This window comes from Castor canadensis, chromosome 15, assembly GCF_047511655.1.
Source record: "Castor canadensis chromosome 15, mCasCan1.hap1v2, whole genome shotgun sequence".
NCBI lineage: Eukaryota > Metazoa > Chordata > Mammalia > Rodentia > Castoridae > Castor > Castor canadensis.
The window spans coordinates 1,975,784-2,002,000 of record NC_133400.1 but is presented as its reverse complement, the minus strand read 5'-3'; the positions used below and the strand labels follow the sequence as shown (position 1 = coordinate 2,002,000).

General features: G+C 54.1%; 1 protein-coding gene and 1 pseudogene across 2 annotated transcripts in view; one reads left to right on the top strand and one right to left on the bottom strand.

The window, feature by feature from the left end:
* Window positions 1–8,994, bottom strand: part of Zcchc14 (zinc finger CCHC-type containing 14) — a 62,672-nt gene extending 53,678 nt beyond the window's left edge. The window contains exon 1 of one of the 2 annotated variants that reach the window (XM_020179530.2): window positions 8,365–8,994. In XM_020179530.2, the coding sequence (XP_020035119.1) occupies window positions 8,365–8,955 (591 nt within the window). In that variant the 5' untranslated portion in view covers window positions 8,956–8,994. Of the gene's footprint in view, window positions 1–7,411; window positions 8,260–8,364 lie in introns of those variants that run through there. The other variant, XM_074055509.1, reaches the window with a different exon arrangement.
* Window positions 8,995–14,829: 5,835 nt separating this feature from the next.
* On the top strand, window positions 14,830–21,500 carry LOC141417332 (folate receptor alpha-like; annotated as a pseudogene).
* The last annotated feature ends 4,717 nt before the right edge of the window (window positions 21,501–26,217 follow it).

Genomic DNA, 26,217 nt, shown 5'->3' with positions numbered 1-26,217 from the left:
ACAGCTCCATGACTAGTCAGGACTTGGTAACCAGCTAGCTGAGGGGGTGACAGAGGTAGTATGGAAGACCTGGGTCTCAGGGGTTGGGGGAAGGGACGAGTAGGACAGGAGAGAAACTTGCTTTTTTTTTTTTTGGCAGCACTGGGGTTTGAACTCAGGGCCTCACACCACTTGAGCCACTCCACCAGCAGCCTGAAACTTGCCTCTGCTGGTACTGTGCCAGCAGGTCTGCTTGGATATATAGTTCACTAACTCATCAGTAAGATCAGCAAAATCACAACTGAAAAATGTAACAAATCATAGCGCAAAAAGAGAGAAGCACAGGAGCATTGTCATCACGAACAAAGGAGAGCCAAGGACAAACAGGAGACCAGTGGTGCCAGTGAGCGCAACAGGCCCCACCCAGACCCCACAGCCCGAGGGACCCACTGTGCGGCAGACCCCGCAAGGAAGGAGAGGCCAGAAGCGCACAGTCTGAGAGGTCTCCACTGACCTGGTCAGGAAGAGCTGCCCAGACAGAGACATCAAGGAAGCCAGGCACCATACCTGACCCCAGCACTCAGGAGGCCGAGGCAGGAGGACTGTGAGTTCCTGGCCAGCCTGGGCTACCAGCAAGACCCTGACTCAAAATAAGTAAGTAAATGGATTAAAACTTTTAAGGTCTGGTGGAGTGGCTCAAGTGGTAGAGCACGTGCCTAAAAAGTGTGAGGCCTGGAGTTCAAACCCTAGAGCCACCAAAACAACTTTTAAATGAAGACATCAAGAGAAGAGAACAGAGGGTCCAGAGGCAATCCCAACACACATGGGCAAGAGGCGTGTGATATATATGCCAGCACCTCAGACCTCGGCGGGAAGAGACAGGGGCTCAGCAGTCGGCTCTGGGACAAGCGCACTTCACCTTGAAAGCCTTGTGCAGTGCACAATGTACATAGCCTGCAGTGAATGCCCATCGGGCCAGAAAACCAGAAGTCATGCCAAAAGAGACTGAAGAACACAGCATAAAAAACTGAAACTGCAGAGCAAAGTGAAGACAAGTTAAAATTTCCCTGAACCTTAAGGAGCTTTTTCTCAGCAGGACTGGGGATCGAACCCAGGGCCTCAAAGCTCAGACACCCTACCCTACCACTAGGGTCACGTCCTGGTGACGATCTAATCTTGGTCTCCCCTACCTCCCAAGTAGCTGGGGTTACAGGTGTACCACCAAGCTTAACTTGGTTTTATTTTGTTTTTGGTAGCACTGGGGTTTGAACTCAGGACCTCACACTTGCTAGGCAGGCACTCTCCTACTTGAGCCACTCTACCAGCCCTTTTTTGTGTTGGTTATTTTTTTAAATATAGTCTCACAAACTATGCCCGGGCTGGTTTCAAATTTGGGATCTCTGCATTCAAGTAGCTAGGATTACAGGTACAAGCCGTCCCTTCCTCTCGCACATGCGCACGCGCACTCTCTCATGACACTGAGGTTTCTCCTTTTTTTTTTTTTCCCAGTACTGGGGTTTGAACTCAGGGCCTCACACTTGCTAGGCAGACACTCTACCACTTGAGCCACTCTGCTAGTCCTGGGTCCAGCTTTTTACTGCGATGGGTTCTTGCTGACTTTTTTTGCCCCAGCTGGCCTGGAAACCACAATCCTCATCTCCACCTCCCACATAGTTGGTATTACAGGCATGAACTACCATCCCCAGCAGAAACTTAAGGAGCTTCTATAACAGAAAGACCAACCAACAAGCTGGGCACCAGTGGCTCATGCCTGTAACTCTAGCTACTGGGAAGGCTAAGAGCAGAATGATCATGGTTTGAGGCCAGCCAGAGCAAACAGTTCAAAAGAATTCATCTCCAAAATAAGCAGAGCAAAAGTGGAGTGGATGTGTGGCTAAACAAGAGGACGAGCACCTGCTCTGCGAGCACAAAGTCCTGAGTTCAAACCCCAGTCCCACCCCCACCCCCCAAAAAAAGACCAACCTAGCAAGGAGAGGGCTCTCCAACAATCAATGAAGGGTTACTTGAGAAAACACTCAATGTCACTCATGAGAGGCCTTCAAGATGCCAGCCGGCCATGGGCCCTTTGAAGGGCAGGCCTCAGCAATTCATAGAGTAGCTACAGAAGCACAGACTGTCTGACCCCCTCCACCTCTGGACCCTACTCTACAGATACTCCAGGTGCTGAGCGGATGGAAAGGTCCCTGCTGCCACCTGTGATGTATAAATGACAATTCCCTGTTTAGACAGTGAGATGGGAACCAAGAGTCATCTAGAAATTCAGCACACACTCCAACAGGGCGCCCATCCACACTACAGAACAAGGAAGCAGCTCTCGACAGGCTGCCACAGACCCTTAGCAAGTCATGCAGACCATCCCAAAGGGAACATGTACTCATGAATAATACAGATTCTCTAGAAAGGTCTATAAGGAACCATGCTATCTGCAAAGAGGGGACTGGATGGCTAGAGAGCCTTGTTTGGTGGGTTTGTTGTTTTTTTGCTTCTTTTTTGGTGGGTTTGTTGGTTTTTTGCTTCTTTTTTGAGACAGGCTCTCACTATGTAGCCCGGGCTGGCCTCAAACTCACACCCTCCTTCCCGAGCCTCCCAAGTGTGGGACTGAAGGCATGCACCACCATACCAGGCAAGAACCTTGTTTTGTTTTGTTTTTGAAGTACTGGGGCTTGAACTCAGGGCCTTCACCTTGAGCCACTCCACCAGCCATATTTTTGTGGGGGGATTTTTCAAGATTGTGTCTCACTAACTATTTGCCGGGGCTGGCTTCAAACCACGATCCTCCTGATCTCTGCCTCCTGAGTAGCTGGGATTACAGGCAAGAGCCACTGATGCCCAGCTAAGAACCTTGTTTTTGAAGTGCAAAATAAAAGCCACCCACAGCCAGATGAAGAAACAGTGACACATGACCCTTAGGACATCCAGTGCCCTTCCCCGACACCTACCTGCAGGGCATGGGTGCATACCACCCAGAATCCTTTTGTGCCTTTACAACTTCTTGCCTCTGATGATGCTGACCACTTAAGACTTCTTAAGACACTATGAAATTCCCTTTAACAAAAAATTGTTTCAGTTGAAGAGGACAGATGTCATAGGGATGTGACGGGAGGCTAGGAATGACTCAGGTGACAGCCAGAGTAGTGGACAGGCTAGAAACTGTGCCAGGGGTCACCAGGAAGCATAAAAGAAAGACTCCGTTGGGACAAACGTGGAGCAAGCACTCACACCGTGTGAAAGCAAGCAGCTAGAAGAAGCAAGCGAGCCTCGGAGGTTCCATAAGCCAGGAGGACGTGTCATGAAGGGACAGTGGCCAGGAGAGGTGGACAGTGTTAAGGTTCTGCTTTGTTTAAAAAGCCAATTAGAGACGCATGGACAGGGCTATGGGCCAAAGATCAGTGAGGGAGGTGGAGAGAGACAGGAGATGGCAAGGTTGGGACACCTGATCTCACAATGTCCCACAGAACACAAATGGGACAACAGAGCTAGCTTCATAGGAAATGGGTAGTGGTCAGTTCAAGGGTGAGGGGCTTCCAGGAACCTGCAATGTCCCCACAGGTCCCAACCCAGGGTGGCAGGCCACTGGACACTGGTGGTGGGCTTCCCGTGCTGTTAGTGTTGAGTGGAGATGAGGTCTCCCTGTCCTGTCCTCCTGCCCAGACTGAAACAGAGACTACTAAGAGTCACCTGGCTGACTCTTGATTATCTCTTAATTTTTCCTGCAATGTTTGTACCACATGCTGAGTGAGCCACTCATGGAGACTGGTGAGAAAACCACCTCACTAAAACTAATTTTAAGTGTGACAGTCAAGACTAAAGTCGGAGGTGAGAGCCCCGCCCGTGACAAGCCCTGCTTCAGCAACAGTTCCCACTGACCAGCTAGAGGGTTCTGGCTGGAGTCCACAGAGGGGAGGAGTCTTTTCTGAAATCTAATCCCATTAAGGGGAGGGGGTGCTAAAGTAGAAATTATTTTTTCCAAACATAACAAGTCTTTCCTGTGTTCTATCCAGTCTCTAAGGAGCCTTGTCATCAATTCAACAAGCACAGCCAGAGGGTACGCTTCCTTCCAGAAAATTCCCTGAGGCTGTAAGACTCATATTCAAATCTGTTGGACAACTATAAATTCCAAAGATGCTCTCAACCCAAAGGAAGGCAGATTCGGTACCCAGGATGAGGGTGAGATGGGCAAACACGGGCCTTGGTCCCCACAGCAGCAACTCGTGATTCGCATCACGCATCAGACCCTAAATCACCAACGCACGAAAGAGGAGCATGGATGTCTGCTGGGTCAAGGGAGACAAACTCCAGCAGGTTGATGTGAAAACCAACAGCTTTAACTTAATGTGAGGGCAAAGGCCAGCTGCTAAAAGCGCTACACGGTTTCCACCATTGTGAGCTACTGGTGTAACTGTGACTAGGTTTTTACTGTCACTGGAGAAGCCACCAAGAAGGCAATGAGACTGTTTTCAAGGACATCCAAATGCCTACATCATGCACTCCACCGTGAAAACATGGCAGTCCTTTAATCTTATGGGGGGAAAAAAAAAATCCACCCACACATTAGGGCTTCCCTGCCTGTGGAGTATATTCAAGCAGCAGATACAAAGGTGGCTAGACTTGTGCACAGACCCAAGGTCAGGCCCTGTGCAGTCCCAACTGCCCAGAAAACGCTCAAGCTGGAGACAGTGCCCTCCAGTCCCAGGGACTCCTGAGGCATGGGTGATAACGAAGCTGTAGCAGAAGAAGCCTGCTTTCGCAGCATGCGAGCTGGCGTTCAGCTGCATGGGCAGGGTGAGGGTTAAAGGAGAAGCCAAGCGAAGTCACTTCCTCACGTGATAGCCAAAGGACACACTGCCCAACACTTCACCTTTGAGCCGCACTGATTTTCAACAGCTTACGAAGAGCAGAGAAGGGCACTCGCCTGGGGCAAGAGGTGATTAGCCATTTACTCACAGTATTTGTGCAAGGCCAAATTTTCTACAGCACTCACCCCAGGGCACATGGTACAAACCACAGCGGACAGTCCAGAACTGGACCATGAGACGCAGCCACAGAGAAGACTGCCGCCCCACCTCACCCTGCACAGAGCCCTTTAAAACAGCATTTCAGCACTTCTTAAAATTCTCCATTTCCATCGTATCAGGAGGCTACAGGAACAGAGGGTGGTGAACACCAAGCCCTGCTTCACCAACCTTCCACTACCCCATGACCAACACCTGCCCAGGGCTCATGTCTCCTGCAGTGTGCTCTGCCACCATGACCAGAGCGCACAGAGGCTTGGTGCAGGGCTATACTGCATGGCCTAGAAATCCACCAGGCAGGAGCCTGCTGCAAAAACAAGGATCCCTCGGGACTGCCACACTAGCAGTTAATCGTGAAGAAAATGCTAAACTAGACATAAGGACCAATCCCAAGTCCCCTCCCTGATGCGATAAGCGTGTGGTCCACCCTTCAATGGACGAGCAAAGGCAAGAGCCTTGGGAGCGCACTAACAAGTTAAAGAAGTCAGTCACCAAAGGACCATGCTGTGTGACCCTGTGTATAGGAAATGACCTGAAAGGTCAAAGGCAGTTGTCAGAGGCTGGGGGAGGGGGTACTGGGAGTGACTGCTCACAGGTGGCTGGGCTTTTTTTTGGGTGGTGCAGATGATCAGAAGTTAACTAATGGTAATGGCTGCACAGCTCTGACTGCCAGCATCACTGACTAGGATGCCTTCTGGGGAATACCACCTCCTACACCACAACACACCGTCTTTTTTTTTTTTTTTTTTTTTCCCCCTTGAGACAGGGTCTCCCTGTGTAGCCCAGGCTGGCCTTGAATTGGCGATCCTCGCCTCAGCCTCTCAAGTGCTGTGATTACAGTACTGGGGATTGAAGTCAGGGTCCCCAGCTCGTGGGCCAGGCGCTCCACCATGCCTGCAGCCCAACTCCCTGGAGCATTCCCACCTAAGGGACAGTGAGAAGACTGTACTTTCAGGAATGATCTGTGTAGTTTATCAAGGACAGTAAACCGGAAGCAATTAGTCGACACCCCCATACTGTCCCCCATCAATTCACTATTACAAATATGCGCCTTTCTGAATGTAAACTATCTAATGCCCTCCACATTTTTAAACTTCTAAAAATCCTCAGATCACAGTGACCATCTGGAGGAATAGCTGCACACGAATACTGCAGAAAATACAGTTCAAAGATTCTAAAAGCAAACCACAGCTTCATCTCGGAAAGAAAAACACCAGGTCCAGAAGCTCAGAGAGTTCAAGTCAAACGCAGCAGCTTATAGCAGGGACTCTGAAGGACAGCCCCAGACCCAGCAACAAAGGGTAGACCAATGTCAGGCCTTCACTTCAGAGCTGCGAAGGGCCAGGAACTCCAGCAACTGTGACTGAAATCAATTCAGCAGTCCCATGGAGGATTCAAGAAAAAGTAGAAAGGGCAGCCCTTTTGAAACTGACACACGAGGCTGGTCACTCAGTACATGAGCCTCATAAGTAGGTGTCAAGTAGATTCTCCAGCTTCCCAAAGATGGACCAAAACCAGCGCAGGTGGCCATTCAAATATCAGTGTAGATAACACAAACACAAGCATCAAGACACAAACATTCGATCTGTATGACGCACAGCTCTATAAGCACATCGTAAAAGCCAGTGTGACCAGAGGAGGAGGAGGAGGCATTCAGGAACACGTGCTCAGGCTTTGCACATTCACCTACGGAGTCCCCCAACAGGCCAGGGTAACTGGATGGGGTCATGTCCAACAGGCCAAGGTCACACAGCTGGTCAACTCAGTGACCAGAGCCTGGGAGACTTCATGTCATCACAGGGATTACTGCTGGACGGGAGGCTTTCTTAGAGGAGACCCTGGGGTAGGGAGGCTGGGGATGTAGCTCAGTGGTAGAGCACAGGTCCATTCCCCCGCTCCAGTATTTGCTCTACACTGAAATCGCTGCCTTACTGAAACATACCCATCACCACCTTCTGCAGAAAGCCACACATCTGGACCACTGTGAGTGTCCCTTACAGAGCAAGTACGGCTGCAGTGGCAGGGACGTGATCCCCACACAGCATTCAGGACACAACCAATAAACAGCACACCTGAGCTGACCACCGCGACTGAGAGTCCACGTCCACGGACATGATAATTTGCCAGCATCTCAGAGTTGACAGAGCTCACTACCAGCAACTCCGGTTTTAGGGCCTGCGCCGTTTTGTAGCTGGGACGTTCTCTGCCCAGCACGACAGAGCATCTAGAGTGGGAAATGAGCTCACAAATGCAAATGTCTGAGATAAATGCCACCAAAAAGATAAGAAAACAAAACAAAAAACCCAACCTGTGTACCACAACCACTTCTTAGAGGCCGACACTAAAAAGAAAAAGCCACAACCCAGGGTTCAAAGAGACCTTAAAAAAAAAACACTAACCAAACAGAACAGTCTTCTCCGCCACTCCATAAAGGTGAAGTCGAATGCAAGCCCGAACCTCAAAGAGCTCAAAGACACTGCACAGAGGCGTGGCAGATCCTCCTGCAGCCTCCTACTTTCCCAAGAAACCCAGTGCACAGCACACTCAGGCAGAGAAACCTTCTCCCTTGCAGCTAAACCTTGGGACATGTGAGTCCAATTGCTTTGTGATTGCATAGTTTTGAAACACGTGGCAAAGTTCACATTTCTGAGTGGATGAGCACGACAGCCATCCTGCTCGTTGTGGAGACAGGACTGACTGTAAGCTATCCTAACACTCCTTAAGACCCCATCCCCACTCGGTGGGCCTGGGTTCATCTGGGGACGGTACCAAGAGTAACTTGTGCAGGCAGCTGAGGCTCGGAAGCCTGACTCTTAACACACACACACACACACACCCCCACCAGAATGCACACAAACACTCGCGTACGCAACAGGCGTACACACCTCCGCGCGCACTCTACTCCTAGCCGGTACGGGTGCGCGCGCCCGCGGGCCCGCAGACACCTGTGCAGGGAGGGCCGGCGGCAGGGGCAGCCTCGGTCCGGGCCCCAGAGCCCTCCGAGCTCCATCTCTGTCGGCCGGGCCGCAGGCCCGACGCCTTCCCTTTCTAGTAATAAACACCAGATTTGGCGAAACCACGGCGACACAACGTGTAACTGCTGTCACCCAAGGGCCCGATTGGGAGGACAAAGGCCTTATCGCCTTTGCAGTGGAGGATGTGATCAGGACACACAGGAGCTCTGACCGCGGACCCCTCTGCCCCGCCCGGCCCAGGCAGCCGGCCCCTCGGGGTGCAGGTGGGGTGTGGGGTGGGGGACACACACACGACTGGGACGCAGGCCCCAGGGCGCGGGATGGCGCTGGGGGGGGGAGGCGGGGGGGGGAGACACCTCGCGCGGGGGCGCGCTCACCTTGTGGCAGGCCGGGCAGGTGGGCAGCGCGCCGCCGGGCCCGGGCGCGCTCTTGCCCCCGGGACCCCCGCCGCTGCCGCCGCCGCCGCCGCCGCCGCTCAGGCTGCTCTGGATCTGCGTGAGCTCCTGGCGCAACACCTGCTTCTGGTGGAAGCTGAAGGCCGGGTGGTTGGAGGCCATGGTGAAGAGCAGCAGGAACTCATCGCCCGTGCGGCCCTCGTTGAGCTGCAGCCCGTAGTTGTGGATGATGGAGTCGATGTGCGTGAGCGTGCGGTAGAGCACGCCCGCCGCCTCGCGCTGCTCCGAGCCCAGCAGCGCCAGCGACACCAGCAGCTTGCTGCGCACCACCTCGTCCGTCAGGTTGGTGAGGCTGCCCAGGTCGGCCGGGTTGTTGGCCTTGATCTCCGAGTCGCGCAGCGAGTGGTAGTCCTTGCGCGCCAGGTCCTCGAGGCACGAGCCGAGGAAGCGCAGCTCGAGCGGGATGCACAGGTCCAGCAGGCCGCACAGGAACTCCACGCGCTGCGGCGACGGCAGCTCCGAGAACCAGCGGTACACGCCGTCCCTCTGCAGCGGGCAGCGCTTCTCCACCATGCTGCCGCCCGCGCCGCGCCCCGACCCGGGCCCGGGGGCCGCGCGGGGGCGGCCGGGGGGCGCGGGGGGCCGCGGCCGGGGCGCGCCCGGGCCCGGGCCGGGGCCGAGGCCCGGCGAGGCCGGGCGGGAGCCGCGGGGCGGGCGGGGGCGGGGGCGCGGGCGCGGGCGCGGGCCGGGAGAGCCCCCCGCCAGGGGCCGGCGGACGGGCGCGCGAGGGCCGGGGGGACCCGGGGCGGCCGGGGCCGGGGCGGCCGGGGGCGGCGGCGAGCGGCCTCGGGCCCCCCGCTCACGGGGAGGCTCCCTGCCCGCGCCCGTCCCCAGCGGCGGCCGGTGCGCGGCGGCGGCGGCGGCTGCTCCTCGTCGTCGTCGTCGTCGTCGTCGCCCGGGAGGCGGCCGCCCCCATCTCCCCCCGCGCCGCAGGGTCTGTCACTGCGGGCCGCCCCCCGACGGAGCCGCCCCGGCCATGCCGCCGCCCGCGCCTGCGCCCAGGCCGGCCGTTACCCCGGGCCGCGCGGCGTCGCCGCTACGGAGCGGCTGGGCGCAGCGCCCGAACGGGGCCTCTCGGGCGCGGCGGAGGGATCCGGCCGGACGCGCCGCCGCTCGAGCTGCCCGCGCGGACGAATCGGGCCGAGCGCGGCCGCCGGGCGGTCCAGAGCCGAAGGAGAGCGCGCTCGCGCGCACGGGCGGCCGCGGCCAGCACAAGTGGGCGGGGTGGCCGCCTCTCGCGACAGCCCGGGCCGGCCGGGCCCGCCCCCCGCGCTGATTGGCCTGACCGTCCGTTCTCGGCGCAGGATTGTTCCGACCCTGCCATCCGATTCGCCCGCGCCTCGGCCCCGCCTCCACGGGGGATGTCGATCACGCCGGGGCCGCCCCCTCCCGCCCCCTGGCGGCCGGCGCGACCCGATTGGTCGGAGGAGGTCGGCGAGGCGGAAAACCCGGGGCGGATTTCTGGGCGCTTTTGTTCCCGCAGGTTTGAGCAGAGCCTTGGTTTTTTTTTTTTTTCGGGGGAAGGACCGGCCTTCGGCCTTCCTGCTTCACTCCAGAGCGTTATCCGAGAGAGGTGATGCCCGTCTTGGAAAAGCTATTGTGGCGAGGCTCGAGAGATAGGGGTTCCAACCCCGGATATGACCCTGCTGAGCTGTGTGACCTTGGGCAAGTCACTTGGCCTCTCTGAACCCTGGGCGCCTCTCCTAAAAAATGAGGGTATCAGTAACCACCTTGGGGGGCTTGTGAGAAGATGGTGAGCTCACAGAGGGCCGGGACCTGCATTTTTGAGGCGGCTGGCCTGGCTTGGTAAGGGGGTGGGTGATGGGAGGAGCAAGCCTTCCCCCAAAACCTGGGCCAGACGACTGTGTCAGACCGCCCTCTGTCAGCCGCACCTCCTCGCTCTTGGAACCGAGAAAATGCAAACACACGGGCCAGGGTTCAGGGAGAACCTGGCGGAAGCACAGGAGGCCCGCCACCGCCCCTGGTATTTGCACTGGCACCGGACGGCAGGCTGGGGGAGGGGGGACTGGGGCGCCCAGCCACCTCTCAAGGCTACCGCTGCAGGACCTGCCGCTCTCAAGTAGGGAAACCGAGGCACAGGTCAAGATGGCCCTTCTACCACCACCACCACCACCTGTTTCTCTGGAAGGCAGCCTCTGATGTCCTGAGGGCCTAGGCCTGGCTGTCCGTCCGTTCGTGCCCCCAGGTGTGCAGGACCTAAGACCTGGGCGCCCGAGCCAAGCCCCGCCCTCCCTACAGAACCTACAGCCCAGCTCTGGGCAGTGCACTCTGGGCAGTGCACCCTGGGGATTCGTTGAGTGAATGAGTGAACAGACTCCTCTGGGGTGTGGTCCAAGGTGCTGAAACTGCCCAGAAGAACCTTCTCTATTCCTGGGCCCGGAGTCTTGAACAGGCATCGCTACCCCCTCTCCCCACTCGTCTGGGTGCATTTCTGGGGAATCGGGAGAGGCAGGAATCAGGGTGACAGTCAGTGTAGCCCGCTGGGTCCCGTTCCCCCACACACACCTGACTTCCCACGTGTTCTGTCAGTAACTGAATTCATCCTTGTTGGCTTGGATCTCACTCTTCCCGGTGCTTCCCCAATGTGAGCTCTTAGGAACCAAAGCAGGTTGACAGGACGGCCAGCGCCTCTGCTTCCTGTTGCTAAAGGAACTTCCCCAGAATCCCCAGACACCAGGACTCCAGCCTCAGCTCTGGCCCACTGTGACCCGGGCCACTCACTCAACCCCTGTGAGCCTCAGTTTCCTCATCTGTAAAAGGAGCCAGAAACCCGGCCCGCCGGGTGGTAGCGCTGGTCAGAGCTGACCACCGGAAGCCCTTTCTTGCTGGGACAGCCGAGGCCCGAGCCGCACAAGTTGTTGGGTCAAGATCCCCCCAAGGTGGCTCCTGGCCACCTTCTTTCTACTTTGTGCTGTGCGGTTCGCTGGATTGAATAGTGCTCCACAAAATCCGTGTCCAACTGGAGCCCGAATATGGCCTTATTTGGAAATAGGGTGTTTGCAGATATAATTAAGGAGATAAGAATTAAGGTCATACTAGATGAGGACAGACCCTCCTGTCCACCTTCGGAGGGAGCACAGCCTGCCCACCCTGTGGTTTTGGACTCATGGCCTCCAGAGTGGTTGTTCCCTAGGGTAACCACAGGAAACCAATGCAGTGTCATTTCCCCCGAGCTTCAGTGTGGCTCTACTTAATCCAGTTCACACCGGTGGTCTGGCCCCTACCCTACAGGACTACATACACCTCAGCCCGGGTTTGGGGAGCCTCAAAGATAAGTGAGGCCCAGCCCCACAACCCCAACTTCAAGGGACTGACGCCAAGCCTCCCGCACTCTGAGACTGTCCCTGTCGCTGCTCCTTCCTCCAGTGCAGGCTGTGGATGTCTGAGCTGAGTCTGCACGCTCCCTGCCACCCAGGGCCCTTCCCTGACGGAGCCTGGCCTCTTGTGACTGCATTCAGACCCCTGGCCGCCCTTCCTCCCGCCAAGGCGCCTGGGCCCTGCCAGAATTGTGGAGGGCTTGGGGATCCCCGGGGGTGGCTGGGATGGGCAAGGGTCCCAGGAGTCCGCTAGGTCCGAAGGGCGGCCATGCCTCCAAGTGATGGGCGGATCAGACAGGGAGACCATCCGTCTGACGTTGAGTGGGGAGCTCCAGTGGTCATGCCGAGCTGGCTTCCTCAGGGCATGAGACTGGGGAAGGGAGGAGCTGCCCCTTCCAAACGGCTGAATGGGGCACGAATTATTTTTGAGAGGGAGGAACTTGGAGTTCCCATGAACGAGTGTAGGATGCAGGCGTGATGCTCCCTGCGTTTGTTTCTTGTGCCTGACTGGGTGACTCTGCCTCACGTGGCTGCAGTAGGTGGGGGCCAGGTAGGACCGTCCCCAGCGCACTGCCTTCCCTCCGGGCCAGCGGAGGAGGAATTGTGGAGGCCCAGCAGGGACTAAGCCCAGGCAGGAAGGCAAGCTTGAGATGGGGACTCAGAGTAGGATGAGGTTCTAGGGCTGGAAAGCGCACAGAAGCTTGGAGAAGTCACTGTTGCTGTCCCCTGGGATGCTGCTCCGGCCTGTGGCTCTGCATGGGCCTCCTCTTTCCCTTGGCCCAAGCCCTGCTTCCCTGGGGTTGAGAAGGTTCTGGAACCCAACTCCTAGAACAAGGGGCCTTCAGGCGAGCAGGCCTCTAAGGTTCTGGTGCTGGGCCGTGGCTCCTGAGCGCCTCCTGTGATTGCCACCACCCTGAGTGACCAGTCCTGATGGCCTTCATCACCAGCGGTCCAGGCATGGGCCAGGCCGGGTGATTCCTTCTCCTTGGAACTGGAGCCTGACCTAAGTCAGGCGCCCACAGACCGTGCCTCTCGGGGGAGGAATCACAGCGAGGAAGAAGTTTATTTGCTGTTTCTGCAAACCAGAGACTCCAAAGGTGTCTGTGCATGCCAGCTTCTGCCGGCCATGGCTGCTTGTGACTGGCGGCTAAAGTGGACGATTATCCCTAAGTGATGCCTCGCCCTGGCAGAGCACGGTGACTCACCGGGGTGTCTGTGCTGGGCTGGATGCTGACAGTCCCCAGTGGACATTACCGGGTCCTTATTTAAAATGGACTGTCCTAACCGACCTCTGGTGAAGAGCCAGGCTCCCTGTGGTCCCACCTTAGAATATGAATTTTTTGCCAGGAACCCGGCAGTCCTGACTCATGTTCCTTGGCACCTAGGGGGCGTCTCCAGATTAACGGCCACCACAAAAATGACCAGATTTTAAGTACGGACCACCACGTGTCTAGCACTCGGCAAAGACTCTCCCTGTTTTACAGATGGGGAAACTGAGGCTTGGTAGTCACTGAGCAGAGGTTACACGGCCCATGGGGCCTCAGTTCTTACCATGGCATTCCACAGTCTTATTTCTGTTATATGTTTTTTCATTCCTTGCCTTCCTCTATCCCTCCCTCCCTCTCTCTCTCTCTCTCTCTCTCTCTCTCTCTCTCTCTCTCTCTCTCTCGGTACCATGGATTGAACTCAAGGCCTCATCCTCATATGAGCTAAGTGATCACTCTACCCTTTTCTTTGTATTTCGTTTTTGAGACAGGGTCTCCCTAACTTTGCCCTGGCTGGCCTTGAGCTTGCTCTCCTCTGCCTCTGCCTCCAGAGTAGCTGGTATTACAGTCACGAAACACCACGCCCAGCGTCACACGTCTCCGTTTCTTATATCACAGTCATGATGTCCTCTGAAAGCCAATAATCAGTTTGCTGTTGCTGGAGGTTTTGTGTGTTCTGCTTGTGTCATTGAAATGTTTGAACACATCCCAAAGTCAAGGGCATCGTGAGGTCATTTCTTGAATACCCATTGACTGACCTCAATAGAGATAACATTTTTTTTAAAGACAGGGTCTCTGCTGGGCATTGATGCTCACGCCTGTAATCCTAGCCACTCGGGAATCAGAGATCAGGAGGATCAAGGTTCAAGTCCAGCCTAAGCAAAATACTTTTTGAGACCCTATATCAAAAATACCCATCACAAAACAGGGCTGGTGGAGTGGCTCAAGTGGTAGAGCATCTACCTAGCAAGCATGAGGTCCTGAGTTCAAACCCCAGTACCTCAAAACAACAACAACAAAAAAGACAGGGTGTCACTATGTTGCCTGGATTGGTCCCAAACTCCTAGGCGCAGGTGCTTCCTCCTGCCTCAGCCTCCCCACAGGCACCTGCCACTGCGCCCAGTGAGGTGACTTTCTGCTGTTTCTATTCCAAGTGTGGCTTCTGCTCCATCCCTGGCCTCAACATATTTTCTTTCTGGAGGTTTTTCAAGCAAACAAGTTGGAGACTTCAAAAACTACGTAAATGACTGTGTTGTTTATCTGTTGATGAGGCAATGTACTCATAAAGAAAATAACATGAAAGTCAAAAATCTCCCTTCTTACTCAAAGTACATAAATATACTCACATATGCTTTTATAAATCCTACTTTTACAATGCAGAAGTAAGACTGTACTATACATTTTTTGTTGCTCGTTAGTTTTGAGACAGGGTCTTAGAGCCACGTACCCCAGGCTGGCCTCAAAGTTGCCATCCTGCTGCTTCAGCCTCCCAAGTGCTGGGATTACAGGCACGACTGACACGCCTGGCCAGCTCTATTTTTTTTTTTTCCACTTCACATATCCCAAATGTCTTCCCGTGCCAGTGAGGATTCTAACCCGTGGTTTTCCAGGGCAGTGCAGAGTCTCATCGTTTGGGTGTACCACGACCAATCAGATGAATCCCCCGTGTTGTTTTCATGTGAGAGAGTTTCAAAACACAGCCCTGCCTGGCCTGGACTTTGCACCACCCTGAAACCTGACCCGCCCCCTCTGCTCCTGCTGGCTTCAGAGAAGTTCTAGACCAGTGTGGAGAAGATGGAGGCATTGGACAGCATCCCAGTGCTATCCGAGCAAGACTTCCTCCCGCCCTCACTGCTTGATTTGAAGCCTAGAGGCAGGAGCCGCCCAACGCAAGCTGGGGCACACGCTCCGAGGCAGGTAACGAATTCTCCCAGCAACTTGGGAGGTGAAGATCGGGAGGCTCTCAGTCCAAAGGCCAGCCCTGGCAAAGAGTTAGCTAGACCCTATCTGAACAAAAAAAGCCAGGCATGGTGGCCTGCACCTGTCATCCTCGCTACGCAGGAGGCATAAGTAGGAGGAGGCTGAGATAGTGAGCACTGGGGTTTGAGGCCAGTTCAGGCAAATAGTTTGCAAGACCCCATCTCTAAAATAACCGAAGCAAAATGGACTGAAAGTGTGGTTCAAGTGGTAGAACACCTACTTTGCAAGTGGGAAGCCCTAAGTTCAAACTCCAGTCCCACCAAAAAATAATAAATAAATAAATAATGAATGTTGTTTTTTCAGCAAGCCTCTCAGAATTCAGCCAGCCTGTCACTTCTCCAAAGAAGTGGCCTCAAAAGGCAATACTGTTTTTGCAACAAAACTGTGATTGCTTGGAAATGCATCTGTGAGGACTGGCTCAAGTGGTACAGCGCCTGCCTAGCAAGCAAGCAAGAGGCCCAGAGTTCAAACCCCAGTACCACCAAAAAAGAGGAAGGAAGAAGAGGAGAGGAGAGGGCAGGGGAGGGGAGCGGAGGGGAAATGCATCTGTGAGTCCATTTTGCTTTGCCCCATCTCTAGAGAGACTCTAGAATCTGTTGAAATCAGTTTGGTCGCAGTGTAGGCCCAAAGTCTTCAATCTTCTAGGCAGATGGATATGTGGAAATGACCTGCCTCTCCCGCACCGCCCCCCCACATATAAATTGCCAACAACAGAATTGACTCTATCAAGTTTGAGCAGAAACAGATTTATTAAATCATCACAGGATCTCAGAAACTCTGGCAGGGTCAGAGCACAGGCTGGAATGTCATTTTTATATCTCCGTGTAAGCTGCCTGTTTTGCTCATTTTTCTATCAGGGTTTGGACACCGTTTCTCTTGATTTGTCGAAGGTCTCTGCATATTCTAGATAGGAGCCCTTTACCTGTGATTTATATTGACAGTGCTTTCTCACTCGTCAGGTGCCCTTTGGCTCTGTGGGTGGTGTTTGTACCGTGAAAGAGACTCTTGTTTTATGATGTTAGATTTATTGATCTAAATCATGGCCCCTGGATTTTGAGCCATGGTTAGATAAGCTTTGCAACACCCAGGCTGTAAAGGAATGGGCACAGATTTTCTTCTATTACTTTTGGGGCTGCTTTTCTACATTTACACCTCTGGTCCATTTGGAGTTTGCATTCATGATGCATTTGCTTTTGAAATCTATCTTAATGAAATGTACTAATTAAGCCAGGGGTTTCCAATTAAACCGCCTCAGAGCCAGGCAGAGTGAGCCTGGGAAGCCGGACAGCTCAGCACAGCAGTTATACCAAGAGACTTGTAGCCAGAGATGAAAAATCAGAGATTTGAACTCAGGGCTTCATGCTTGCAAAGTAGGCACTCTACTGCTTGAGCCACACCTCTAGTCCATTTTGCTCTGGTTATTTTGGAGATGGGGTTTCATGAACTATTTGCCTGGGCTGGTCTTAAACCTCAATCCTCCTGATTTCAGCCTCCCAAGTAGCTAGGATTGTAGGAGTGAGCCACAGCACCCAGCCCAAAACTCTTTTTGAAGTTGCTGTGCACAACAATCACTAACTAGATGCTTAAAATCCCAGAAGTCCGTTCCCTGAAGTCTGGAGGCCAAAAGTCTGAAATCCAGGTGCAACCCGGCTGACTCCTCTCAAGGCTTGAGGGAGGCTCTGCCCCAGGTCCCCTCCAGCTCCTGGTCCCTTGGCTTGTGGATGAATCACCATTCCAGTGTCCATCTCTGTCTGCCCAAATTCCCCTCACCCTCAGCTTGCAGCCCACCCATCCCCACGTCTTTCTCTGTGAAATGGAAGCAATACCTTTCCACATCCAACAAGTGCTCGAGAAATGGTGACTCCCACATTCTCGAAGGTCTTTCGAGGGTTCTGACAGGCAGGATTCACACAGGCCCAGGAGTGTAAGCCACACGAGCGCGCTCATCTATCAGCACGACTGCTCGTATGGACACACATCCCCACCCAGAGAACAGGCTGAGAACTGCCACGAGGAGGCGGCCGTAGTGCTTCCTGTAGGCTGAGTCCTTCAGTGAGGGGCGACGGTGCCATTTATCATCATCGCTTTGCAGATGAAAAGACTGGGCACAACTGGGCAAGGTGGCATAAGCCTGTGATCCCAGCTATGCAGGAGGTGGAGATAGGACCTCGGGCTAAAGCTCAAAGCAAACAGGGCTGGGGGTGTGACTCAAGTGGTAGAATGTCAAGGGCAAGGCCCTGAGTTCAAACTCCAGTACCACCAAAAACAGAAACAAAAACCTGGGTACAGACAGGCTAAGTCACTTGCAAAGGACAGACAGAACTGGGGCTTGAGGCTGGCAGTGTTCCTTATGCCTCTGGCCCAGCCCAGACTGGCTAAGGGTTTTGGCACCGGGAGCAGGAAGAGCAGCAAGGCTGGGGCACAGAGCATTTTCATGCCTCATTTAACCCTTGTGCCACACTTTGAGATCAATAGGTCATTGTCCTCACCTGCAGAGAGAACGTCAGGTCACGGGGAAGGCACGTGGGGACTGGCGGAGGTTCCAAAATACCACTGCACTGTCCCCCAAGAATGACTGAAGGTGGCGACTGGGCAGGTGGCAGGTGTGCCAGCGAGGAGAGCCATGGTGTCACGAGGCTCCCCAAATCCTGCAGATGAGTCTGCCGTTCGGGACCAAACACTCCTTGACCCTGCTGGCCACTGGTGCTCGACTCCATCTCACTGCTCACGGCAACCTTGCGAGTGGGACACCTTCCTGTGACGAATTCTAACCCCCCCCCCGCCGCCGTGTCCTCTCCACTGTGTGACCCCAGTTACATCAGGAGGTGCTGACCAAGGAGGTCTTTGCCCGTGTTTGGGCTCCAGCATCTCTGGAGCGCACCTGTGCACGAGGCTGTGTGGAGTACAGGGCTGGTTTGGCTCAGAGATGGTTCTGGAGCTATGATTTTTCTTACTGCTCGGTCCATAGGTCATCCGTGTGACCCTTGTCACACCTCTGAGACTTGGTGCTCCAACTCATTTTCCTTCACACAGGGCTGGCTTGCCATTGCAGACACGTCTGTGAGTCGCAGAGCCATTGCTGGCTGTCGGGTGGATGGGGGTGGTGCTGGGGCTCCTCCCTGTGTCCTGGCAAAGCTCAGCCCTGCCGGCCCACAAACAGCCGGGGCTGAATTAAAGTCTGAGTGCCTTGGGAACCAGGGTCAGTCTGAGACTCTTGTTCTCTTTGGACGGAGGCTAGTGGTTCTGACTTCCTACATAAATCTGCACACTTCTCCCAAACAAAGTTCATTTCTTCTGGTGACATCATGGTGCTCAGCTAGGTTCTGCACCTGGTGGCATGTCTCCCTGCCAGTTGTGACTTGCCGTGTGCACCCGGGGTTTTACCCAAAGGCTTGTAAAGTGGGATTTTCCCAAAATCTTATTAATACTTCCATACCTCATGGCAATAATCCCAGGACGGGAAAGACTGCAGCCAAAGGGAAGTTAGCAGTCACTGGATTAACTCCTTAAATAGTAAACGAAGAAAGCAAATTCAAAAAGGTGAGTTGGGCCACCCAACTGGTCTACTTGTTAACCTGTATTGGGAGCTGGCTGTTGGCACAAAAAAATTATTGATTTCATTTGCAACATGTTCAGATTTTTTTTTTAAGACAGTCTCACTATGTAGCCCCAAGCTGGCTTTCAACTTATAATCTCCTGCCTCAGCCTCCCAGGTACCGGGATTGCAGGTGCACACCACCACGCCTGACTCATCTTCAATTTTTGATCAATTATACGTTTGGCAAATCTTTTCGGTGCCATGGTTGTAATCACATATTGAATAGCTTGCTGTCCCTTGCTGTACTCACTGTCCCTCCCTCCTCTGTCACTAGGGATGCCACTATCCATGTAACCGGCTCAGAGAAGCCCTCACAGGGCAGGGCTGGTGTGCCCACTCACAGTGACCAGCACCTGAGAGACAGAATACATCTGTTGCCAGATGTAGTGGCTCAAGCCTATAATCAGGAGGCAGAGATTGGGAGGACGGAGGTTCAAGGGCCAGCCCAGGAAAAAAAAGTTCAAGAGACCCCATCTCTCTGGGGATGCCCATGCCTGTCATCCCAGCTACATGGGAAGCTTAAAATGGGGAACTGTGGTTCAGTCCAGTCCAGGCATAAAGTGAGATCCTCTTTCCAAAATAACCAAAGCAAAAAGGGCTATGGGAGTGGCTCAAGTGGTAGAGCACCTGCCTAGCAAGCGGGAAGCCCTGAGTTCAAATCCCAGTACTGCAAAAACAAGACAAAGAATATATCTGTTCATGAGTGATTGATGAGACTCGGTTGATACGCAGGGTGCTACTCTCTCATCGGTTCTGATGGTCCACTCGGCATCCACACTGGACTGTCCTGTTTATTGTGTCTGGATTTTAGTGAAAAATGTGCTTGACTGCTGAGGTCCTCTATCTGCAGAGGTCTTCAGCGGACATAACCCTCCCAGGCTGTCACAGGATTCAGGTAGGTGCTCTTACTGCTTGAGCCACTCCACCAGCCCAGTCCAGACTCTAAGAAGCTGTGGAAGGGATGCCTGAGTGGCAGGGCTGGGGATTGAATCTAGGATCTCATGCACACTGGCACGGAGCTTCACCCCACCCAAGCCGGCACTATTAATCCACCCCTCCCATCCCCGCAGAGGCCTGACGGTGCTCACGTGCAATAATTAACACCCGAGTGGCCTTAGGTCGCTCGCAGGCTCCACTCCTGGGCTTCATTCCCATTGCCCATCTCCTAGGCCACTAAACCTTGCTGTCCGCTGAAATAAAGCAAAGGAGTGTAGAACAGAGCAGAAGGCTGAGCCGGTCTGAGAGCGGCTTCCTCTCCCAGGAGCCAGGTCTGAAGAAACTACTGCTGTTCCCGCAGTGCAGATTTCCCTGGCCCGGCCCTGGAGATGAGTGAACGGGTGAACCGAGGTACGGACGTGGTTAGGCTGATGACAGCACAGCTGCCATTCCTGCGGTGGGTGGCTGTACGGGGTGCCCAGTCCAGGACTACTTGGGCCAGGACCGAGCTTCTCAATGTCTGCATGGACACCACGCACCACAAGGAAAAGGCAGGCCTGGAGGACAATTGTACGAGCAGTGCAGCCCGTGGAAGAAGAACTCCTGGTGCTCCACCAACAGCAGCCAGGAAGCCCATAAAGACATCTCCTGCCTATACAGTTTCAACTGGGACCACTGTGGAAAGATGGAGCCTGCCTGCAAATGGCACTTCATCCAGGACACCTGCCCCTGCAAGTGCTCCCCCAACTTGGGGCCCTGGATTCAGCAGGTGAATCGGAGCTGGCGCAAAGAGCGGACCCTTGACGTGCTCTTGAGCGCATCGCGCCCCTCCCACACTGCTGGGAGGATGGCCGCACCTCCTCCACCTGCAAGAGCACCTGGCACAGGGGCTGGAACTGGCGTTCAGGTATAACCAGTGTCCCGTGGGAGCTGCCTGCCATCCCTGCTGTGTGTGAGGAAACGTGGAGTCACTCCTACAAGGCCAGCAACTACAGCCGTGGGAGCAGCCACTGAATCCAGATGTGGTTTGACCCAGCCTCAGGGCATCCCTACGAGGAGGTGGTGAGGTTCTATGCTGAAGCCATGAGTGGAGCCCGGCTCCATGGTGCCTGGTTTCTCCCGCCCAGCCTGTCCCAGCTGCTGTGGCTGCTCACTCACCTGAGTTCCTTCCTCTCTGGTACCTGCACATCCCTGCCCTGCTTAGCCTCACACCTCCCAGCCATTCAGTTCCTGCTCCATGGTGGGGCCTCTGGCAGTTGGTTTAAATAAACTAAACACACTACAAAAAAAAAATGTCCTTGACTGTAGTTGACAGCAGCATAAGCACAGAGAGGTTTGTTTTCTCCCATGACAAGAAATTCAGAGACAGTTGGTCGCTGCTGCACCAGCAGTGATGCCCAGGTACATCAGGGGCACTGCTGGTGAGACGCTTGGCCTTGACTCATGGTAGCAGTATGGCTGCCACACCCCAAGTGTCACACTGTGCATTCAATGCAGGGAAAGGGAGGAAGGGGATAGTACCAGCAGTTTCTCCTTATAGTGAGTGCTTTTTCTTTTTTTCCCGAGAAATCCACAAATAGACTTCTACTCAAATCTCGTTTGCCTAGAGCATCAGTAATATCGCATACCATAAGGCGTGCAGGTAGAGGATGTAAGGATGGGTACTGAAAGCTGCTGAAAAGCGGGGGGGTGGGAGGTAAAGGGGTGAGGGAGAGCAATGGAAGGGGTTGAATGGCAAAAAGTAAAGCACACCACCATGGGGTCACTTGAGACACCCCTTTGAACATCAACTTAAATATTAATAAGGAAAACCAGGCCTGTGAAATAGGCACAGTGTGTGTGTGTGTCGGGGGTGGTGGTGCAGGAAAGGGGGAAGAAGGTGGATGGACTTCGTATACCTCTATGAAACAGAACTAAGAAACCTCTCGCAATTGCTTTAAGTGGGGCGGGGAGGGGGCTGACGGGGAGACGATGGGGCAAGGTAACCAATGTACAATATAAGTCTAATCAGAATTGTCACTACGATTTCCCCCTCCCCCATATAATGAATATATCCTAATAAAAACTTTTTTTAAAAGTCTCATTTGCCAGCCTTGTATCAATAGCCACCAATAGCTACAAGGCCCTGCAGCTGTGTGACCGGGCTTGCTGTCTGTGCCTCTGCCGTCACCCTGACACAGACCTGCCCCTCTCCCCCACTGGTCCCAAGAGGAGTATGGGAGCCACGTGGAGTATAAGCCATCTCACTGAGCTCGGCTGGACAGGACATCGGACAGCCCTGGAAGGACGAGTCCAGAGCCACAGCCTCGCCTAGCTTCAGCAACCTGCAGACACGTGAGAGTCAGCGGTTTTGTTTTGCAGTGATTTCTAACCCTGTGTTCTGTGGCCTGGCTGGCTGCTGGAGCAGACAGAACCCAGTGCTTTCCATGGGTCATAGCAGAGCAGGCACACAAAGAGACCCCAGGCCTTTGTGGTGCCTCCTTTAAGGAGTTTACACCTCCATCGGGGGCAGAGCTGATGCACACTGATGGAGTGCAGTCACCCCACACCACAGCAAGACCTTCCATCCACCGCTGTCACGCATCAGGACTGAAGGACACTTTGGGCCGTGTGTACCAGGTAGTCCAGCCCAAAGGCTCTGACATTGCTGAGGTGTCCTTGGCTCGATCACACCCCTTGTTCATCACAAGTAACCACAAACCACAGGAACAGCGTCATCATGAGTGTCCCGGGCCAGTCAGGATGTGGCTTTTGGGGCTGGAGCCAGTGTCTCCCAAAGCCATGGCTGTGAGGGTGTGGGTGCCAGTGCAAAGCCACGGTTCTGTCTGAAAGTGAGGACACTGTGGCTCGGAGAGCTTACGTAACATTCACGAGCTCACAGCTGGCGAGCGGTAGTGCAGGCTTCCAGCCCAGATCTGTCCAACCCCAAATCTCTCCTTCCTCTGGACCTCCCTGCTGCATCGCCCAAGTTGGACAGGACTGGTGTCCTTTGGCTGTCACAGTCAAGGTGGCCACTGTGCTCCACGGTGGTGGCCTGGGATCACACAGTGCTCCGAACCAAACCTTGCAGAATCATGCCTTGCTGAGGACAGAGACGCTCAGGCCTGGAGATCACGCAGCCCATTCCAGCCTTACCATCTGGGAGCTGAGCCTGCACTTTAGGAAGGTTCTGGTTCCTCGGCCCATCCATGCAACGTTTTTCTGAATGTGCAGGGCAGTCTGGGCCACCCGCTAGCGTCCCGGGCAAGTGTGACAGTGGACAGGGGAGCAGGGGAGCAGGGGAGCAGGGGAGCAGTCTGTCCCTGGCTTCCTGCCATCTAACCCAGGGCTGGCTAGGACCAGGACACCCAAAGTTTAGGTGTCAATGATGGCTGCATCCTCACCACTCACCGCCACTCGTGCGGTCATTGTCACAAGCGGGCCCCCTCGGTCTGAGAAGGATGAGCTGGGACTCAGTAACCTGTCTAGTTTATTAACGGCTGGCGACCATGAGCAAGAGACAGCAAGACAGGCCCAGGGCTTTGCAAAGCTGGTTTCTGTCTCCTGTCTGTGTGGCTGTGGGAGCCTTGCCTACAGCAGCCTCAAGGACTGTGAAGGTTGAGTGGGTGACACTGTTGGCTCTCAGGAGCAGTGGACAGTCGTGTCATTTGCCATTACCTGCGGGCTTGGGTGGGTAAGACTAGGGTGAAGACAAGGCTCCTGGTGAATTGTTGGGTTTCACAAGCTGCTGTGCCAGTGTCTTGTGGCCTGAGCTGGACTGAATGTGGTGATGTGGACCTCCTGGCTCTGTCTCAGTCTTCTCTGAGCTCTTGTTTCCTACCAGGACGGGCTTCCATCCCGCTTTGTCCCCGAACCAGGGATGAAAATGAGTTTTTAGTTTTCTTTTTCTTTTTCTTTTCTTTTTTTTTTTTTTTTTGAGATAGGGTCTTGCTATGTAGCCAGGAACTCCTGAGCCTCCTAACTTGGCCTCCCGGGAGCTAAGGTTACAGGCGTGTGTCATGGTGGCAAGTTCAGATTATTTGTCAAGAGTAAGACAGGGATCTGACCATAGGAATGCTGGCTCAGGTTGACAGTCATGTCAGGAATGCCACCCTGGGCCTGAGGGCAGAAAGGACTCAACACAGGCTCTGGCCAAGCAGGTGTGGGAGGATGGGAAATGTCACCACACGGGGCCATGCTGCAACGGTTGCTGCTCAGTGGTCACCTGTGGGAAGAGCAGGAGTTTCGCCACCAAGTCCTGGTAGCCAGTTCTGTAGCTGTTAGAATATGGTGACCTTTAGCTGGCCACACCAGCTTAGTAAGGTAGATTTAACAATTATAGTCTGTTCCCTATCTAGGCCTGAGTCAGTTAGACACACGCTTTAAAAAGATTCCCAGAAAGGAAGTGGATGGAGAAGTCACCAGTTAGCATGCACAGGTGAAGACAGGGGACATGGCAGAGCCATCTGCCCTTGTCCTGGCTCAGAGTCTTCATCAGACACCTCCTGAGGTGACAATGAAGACGCTCACGGACTCAGATCCCAAAGATGGTCGTAAAACCAGCCCCAGCCGTCTGCAGGTCTGTCTGTAATACACACTTGAGAATCCACCGATGTAACCCTAACCCTCACTCAAAATGCATTATCTCACCTTCAGATATTAGTCAGTACTAGTAGAAATCAGCACAATTAGTGAGACACTCAACCCAGGCACAAGTGGCTCATGCCTATAATCCCAGCTACTCAGGAGGCAGAGATCAGGAGGATTGTGGTTCAAAGCCAGCCCAGACAAATAGTTTGAGAGACCCTATATCTAAAAAGCCCATCACAAAAAAGAGCCAGTGGAGTGGCTCAAGGTGTAGGCCCTGAGTTCAAACCCCAGTACTGCTAAAAAAATTAATAAATAAAATAAAACAAAAAGCTCAGATCTAGGCTGGGAATGGTGTTTCATACCTATAATCCCAGCTACTCAAGAGGCAGAGGTAGGAGAATCTTGGTCCAAGGTCATCCCAGGCAAAGTTAGCTCGAGACCCTTTCTGAAAAAAACAAGCTAAAAGCCAAAGCATGGTTCAAGTGGAAGAGCACTTGTGGGCTGAGTTCAATCCTCAGTACATAAAAACAAAAAATCTAGCCCAAAAAGTGATCACAGACGCTCCTAGACATACAATAGCATGAAACCAGCAAAACCATCCTCAGTGGGAAATTCATAAAGGTGAAAATGCTCTTAACATTCACAGTCAGCTACACGTGAATTCTCTGCGTGGTGGTCCCCTCGTGGTCTTCAGGCTGACCTGGGACGGCCACGGACCAGCATCTCCAGAGAGCATCCTAGGATGGCACGGCACTAGCCCAGGAAAAGATCAAAGTCAAAACTCAAAGCAGCGTTACAGAATATGTGTCTCTGTGCACCACCGTGGGGTTAAAAATTGAAAGTTGGGGACCCTCTGTGTGCAGTGCATGTCTTAGGAAAGGGAGGGCCATGTACGAAGGCTCCTCGTGGGCAGGAAGGGGCTGTGTAAGGCGAAGGTGTTGGGGGAGTTTTATTATTTTTTACCGATGTGTTAGAACCGGAGAGGGGACTTCCTCTTTTTCGTGGGTTCCCCCACACACACTTGGCAGAGATGAGGCATTCCTGGGAAGTCAGAGGTGGCTGGAGGTGACCTCAGGTTGGGGCATGGTGGCTCTTCCTGGCCACTCCATGAGTTCTGCTCCTGAGCAGAGCACAGGGAAGGCAGAACTCTGGTCATTGTCCCATCGGGGTGGATTTGGGGAAAGTAAAGCCAGTCTACCTGCCATCCACCTAGATAGCAGGGAGGGAGGGAGGTGGACGTGTCTGAGCAGTTGATGGTGATGCCTGCTTATGTGCTCCAAGAATATGATCTCTGAATTTATCCCCAGGTTCCCAGCTAAAGGCCTGTGAGCATTTCTTTTTAAAGCAGAGTCTGTGACTTTCACCAGATTCCAAAGGACTCTGAGACCCAGGAGAGTTTGCCAAGTCAAAGTGTAATCCTGAGCTCAGGCTGGGTTCAAGCCTGGAGACTCAGCTCCTCATGTCTGTCAGCCTCAGCTGTCCTCACCTGGGCGATGTGACCGTCCTGCCAACCCGGGTTGCTGTGGATGCTCACAGCCAGGCCTTGTCAGCAGCCAGCATCCCAGGAGCCTCCGACTCCTCCCAGGGCTGTGCCACGCTCCCTGAGTTCCTGGCCACCCGTTTCCCAGCAGCTCTGGTTTATTTGGAATGCGTCTTGGGGTCTCCTAGAGAGAGGCTCAGCTGAGTTCCAGGAACTGAGCGCTCCCTGCCCCTGGAGGGCTTCCAGCTGTCCCTTGGCTGCCTGGTGTAGAAGAAACGACGGGGAACGTTCGTGTCTGAGGATGCTAAGGAGTTCTCAGCACAATGAAATTCAGTCTCCATCCAAGGTGCCACACACCCAGCACGCACGAGGACGTGCGGCGCCTCAGAGAGGGCATGAGCTCGGGCTGCGTGGTGCTCCTCCTGGGCTCAGCCTGTGTGGCCGATGTGTCACAAAGCACACCTGAAGTCCTCCACGCCAGCTCTGGGCCCCTAGACAGGGCTGTGAGGTACCCTCAGTGGGGCCAACACGGCAGCCTTTCCCTTGGGTGCCTTTCTGCACCTTAGAGTCAAATTCTTCCATGGTCTTAAGGAAACAGTTCCTTGGGTG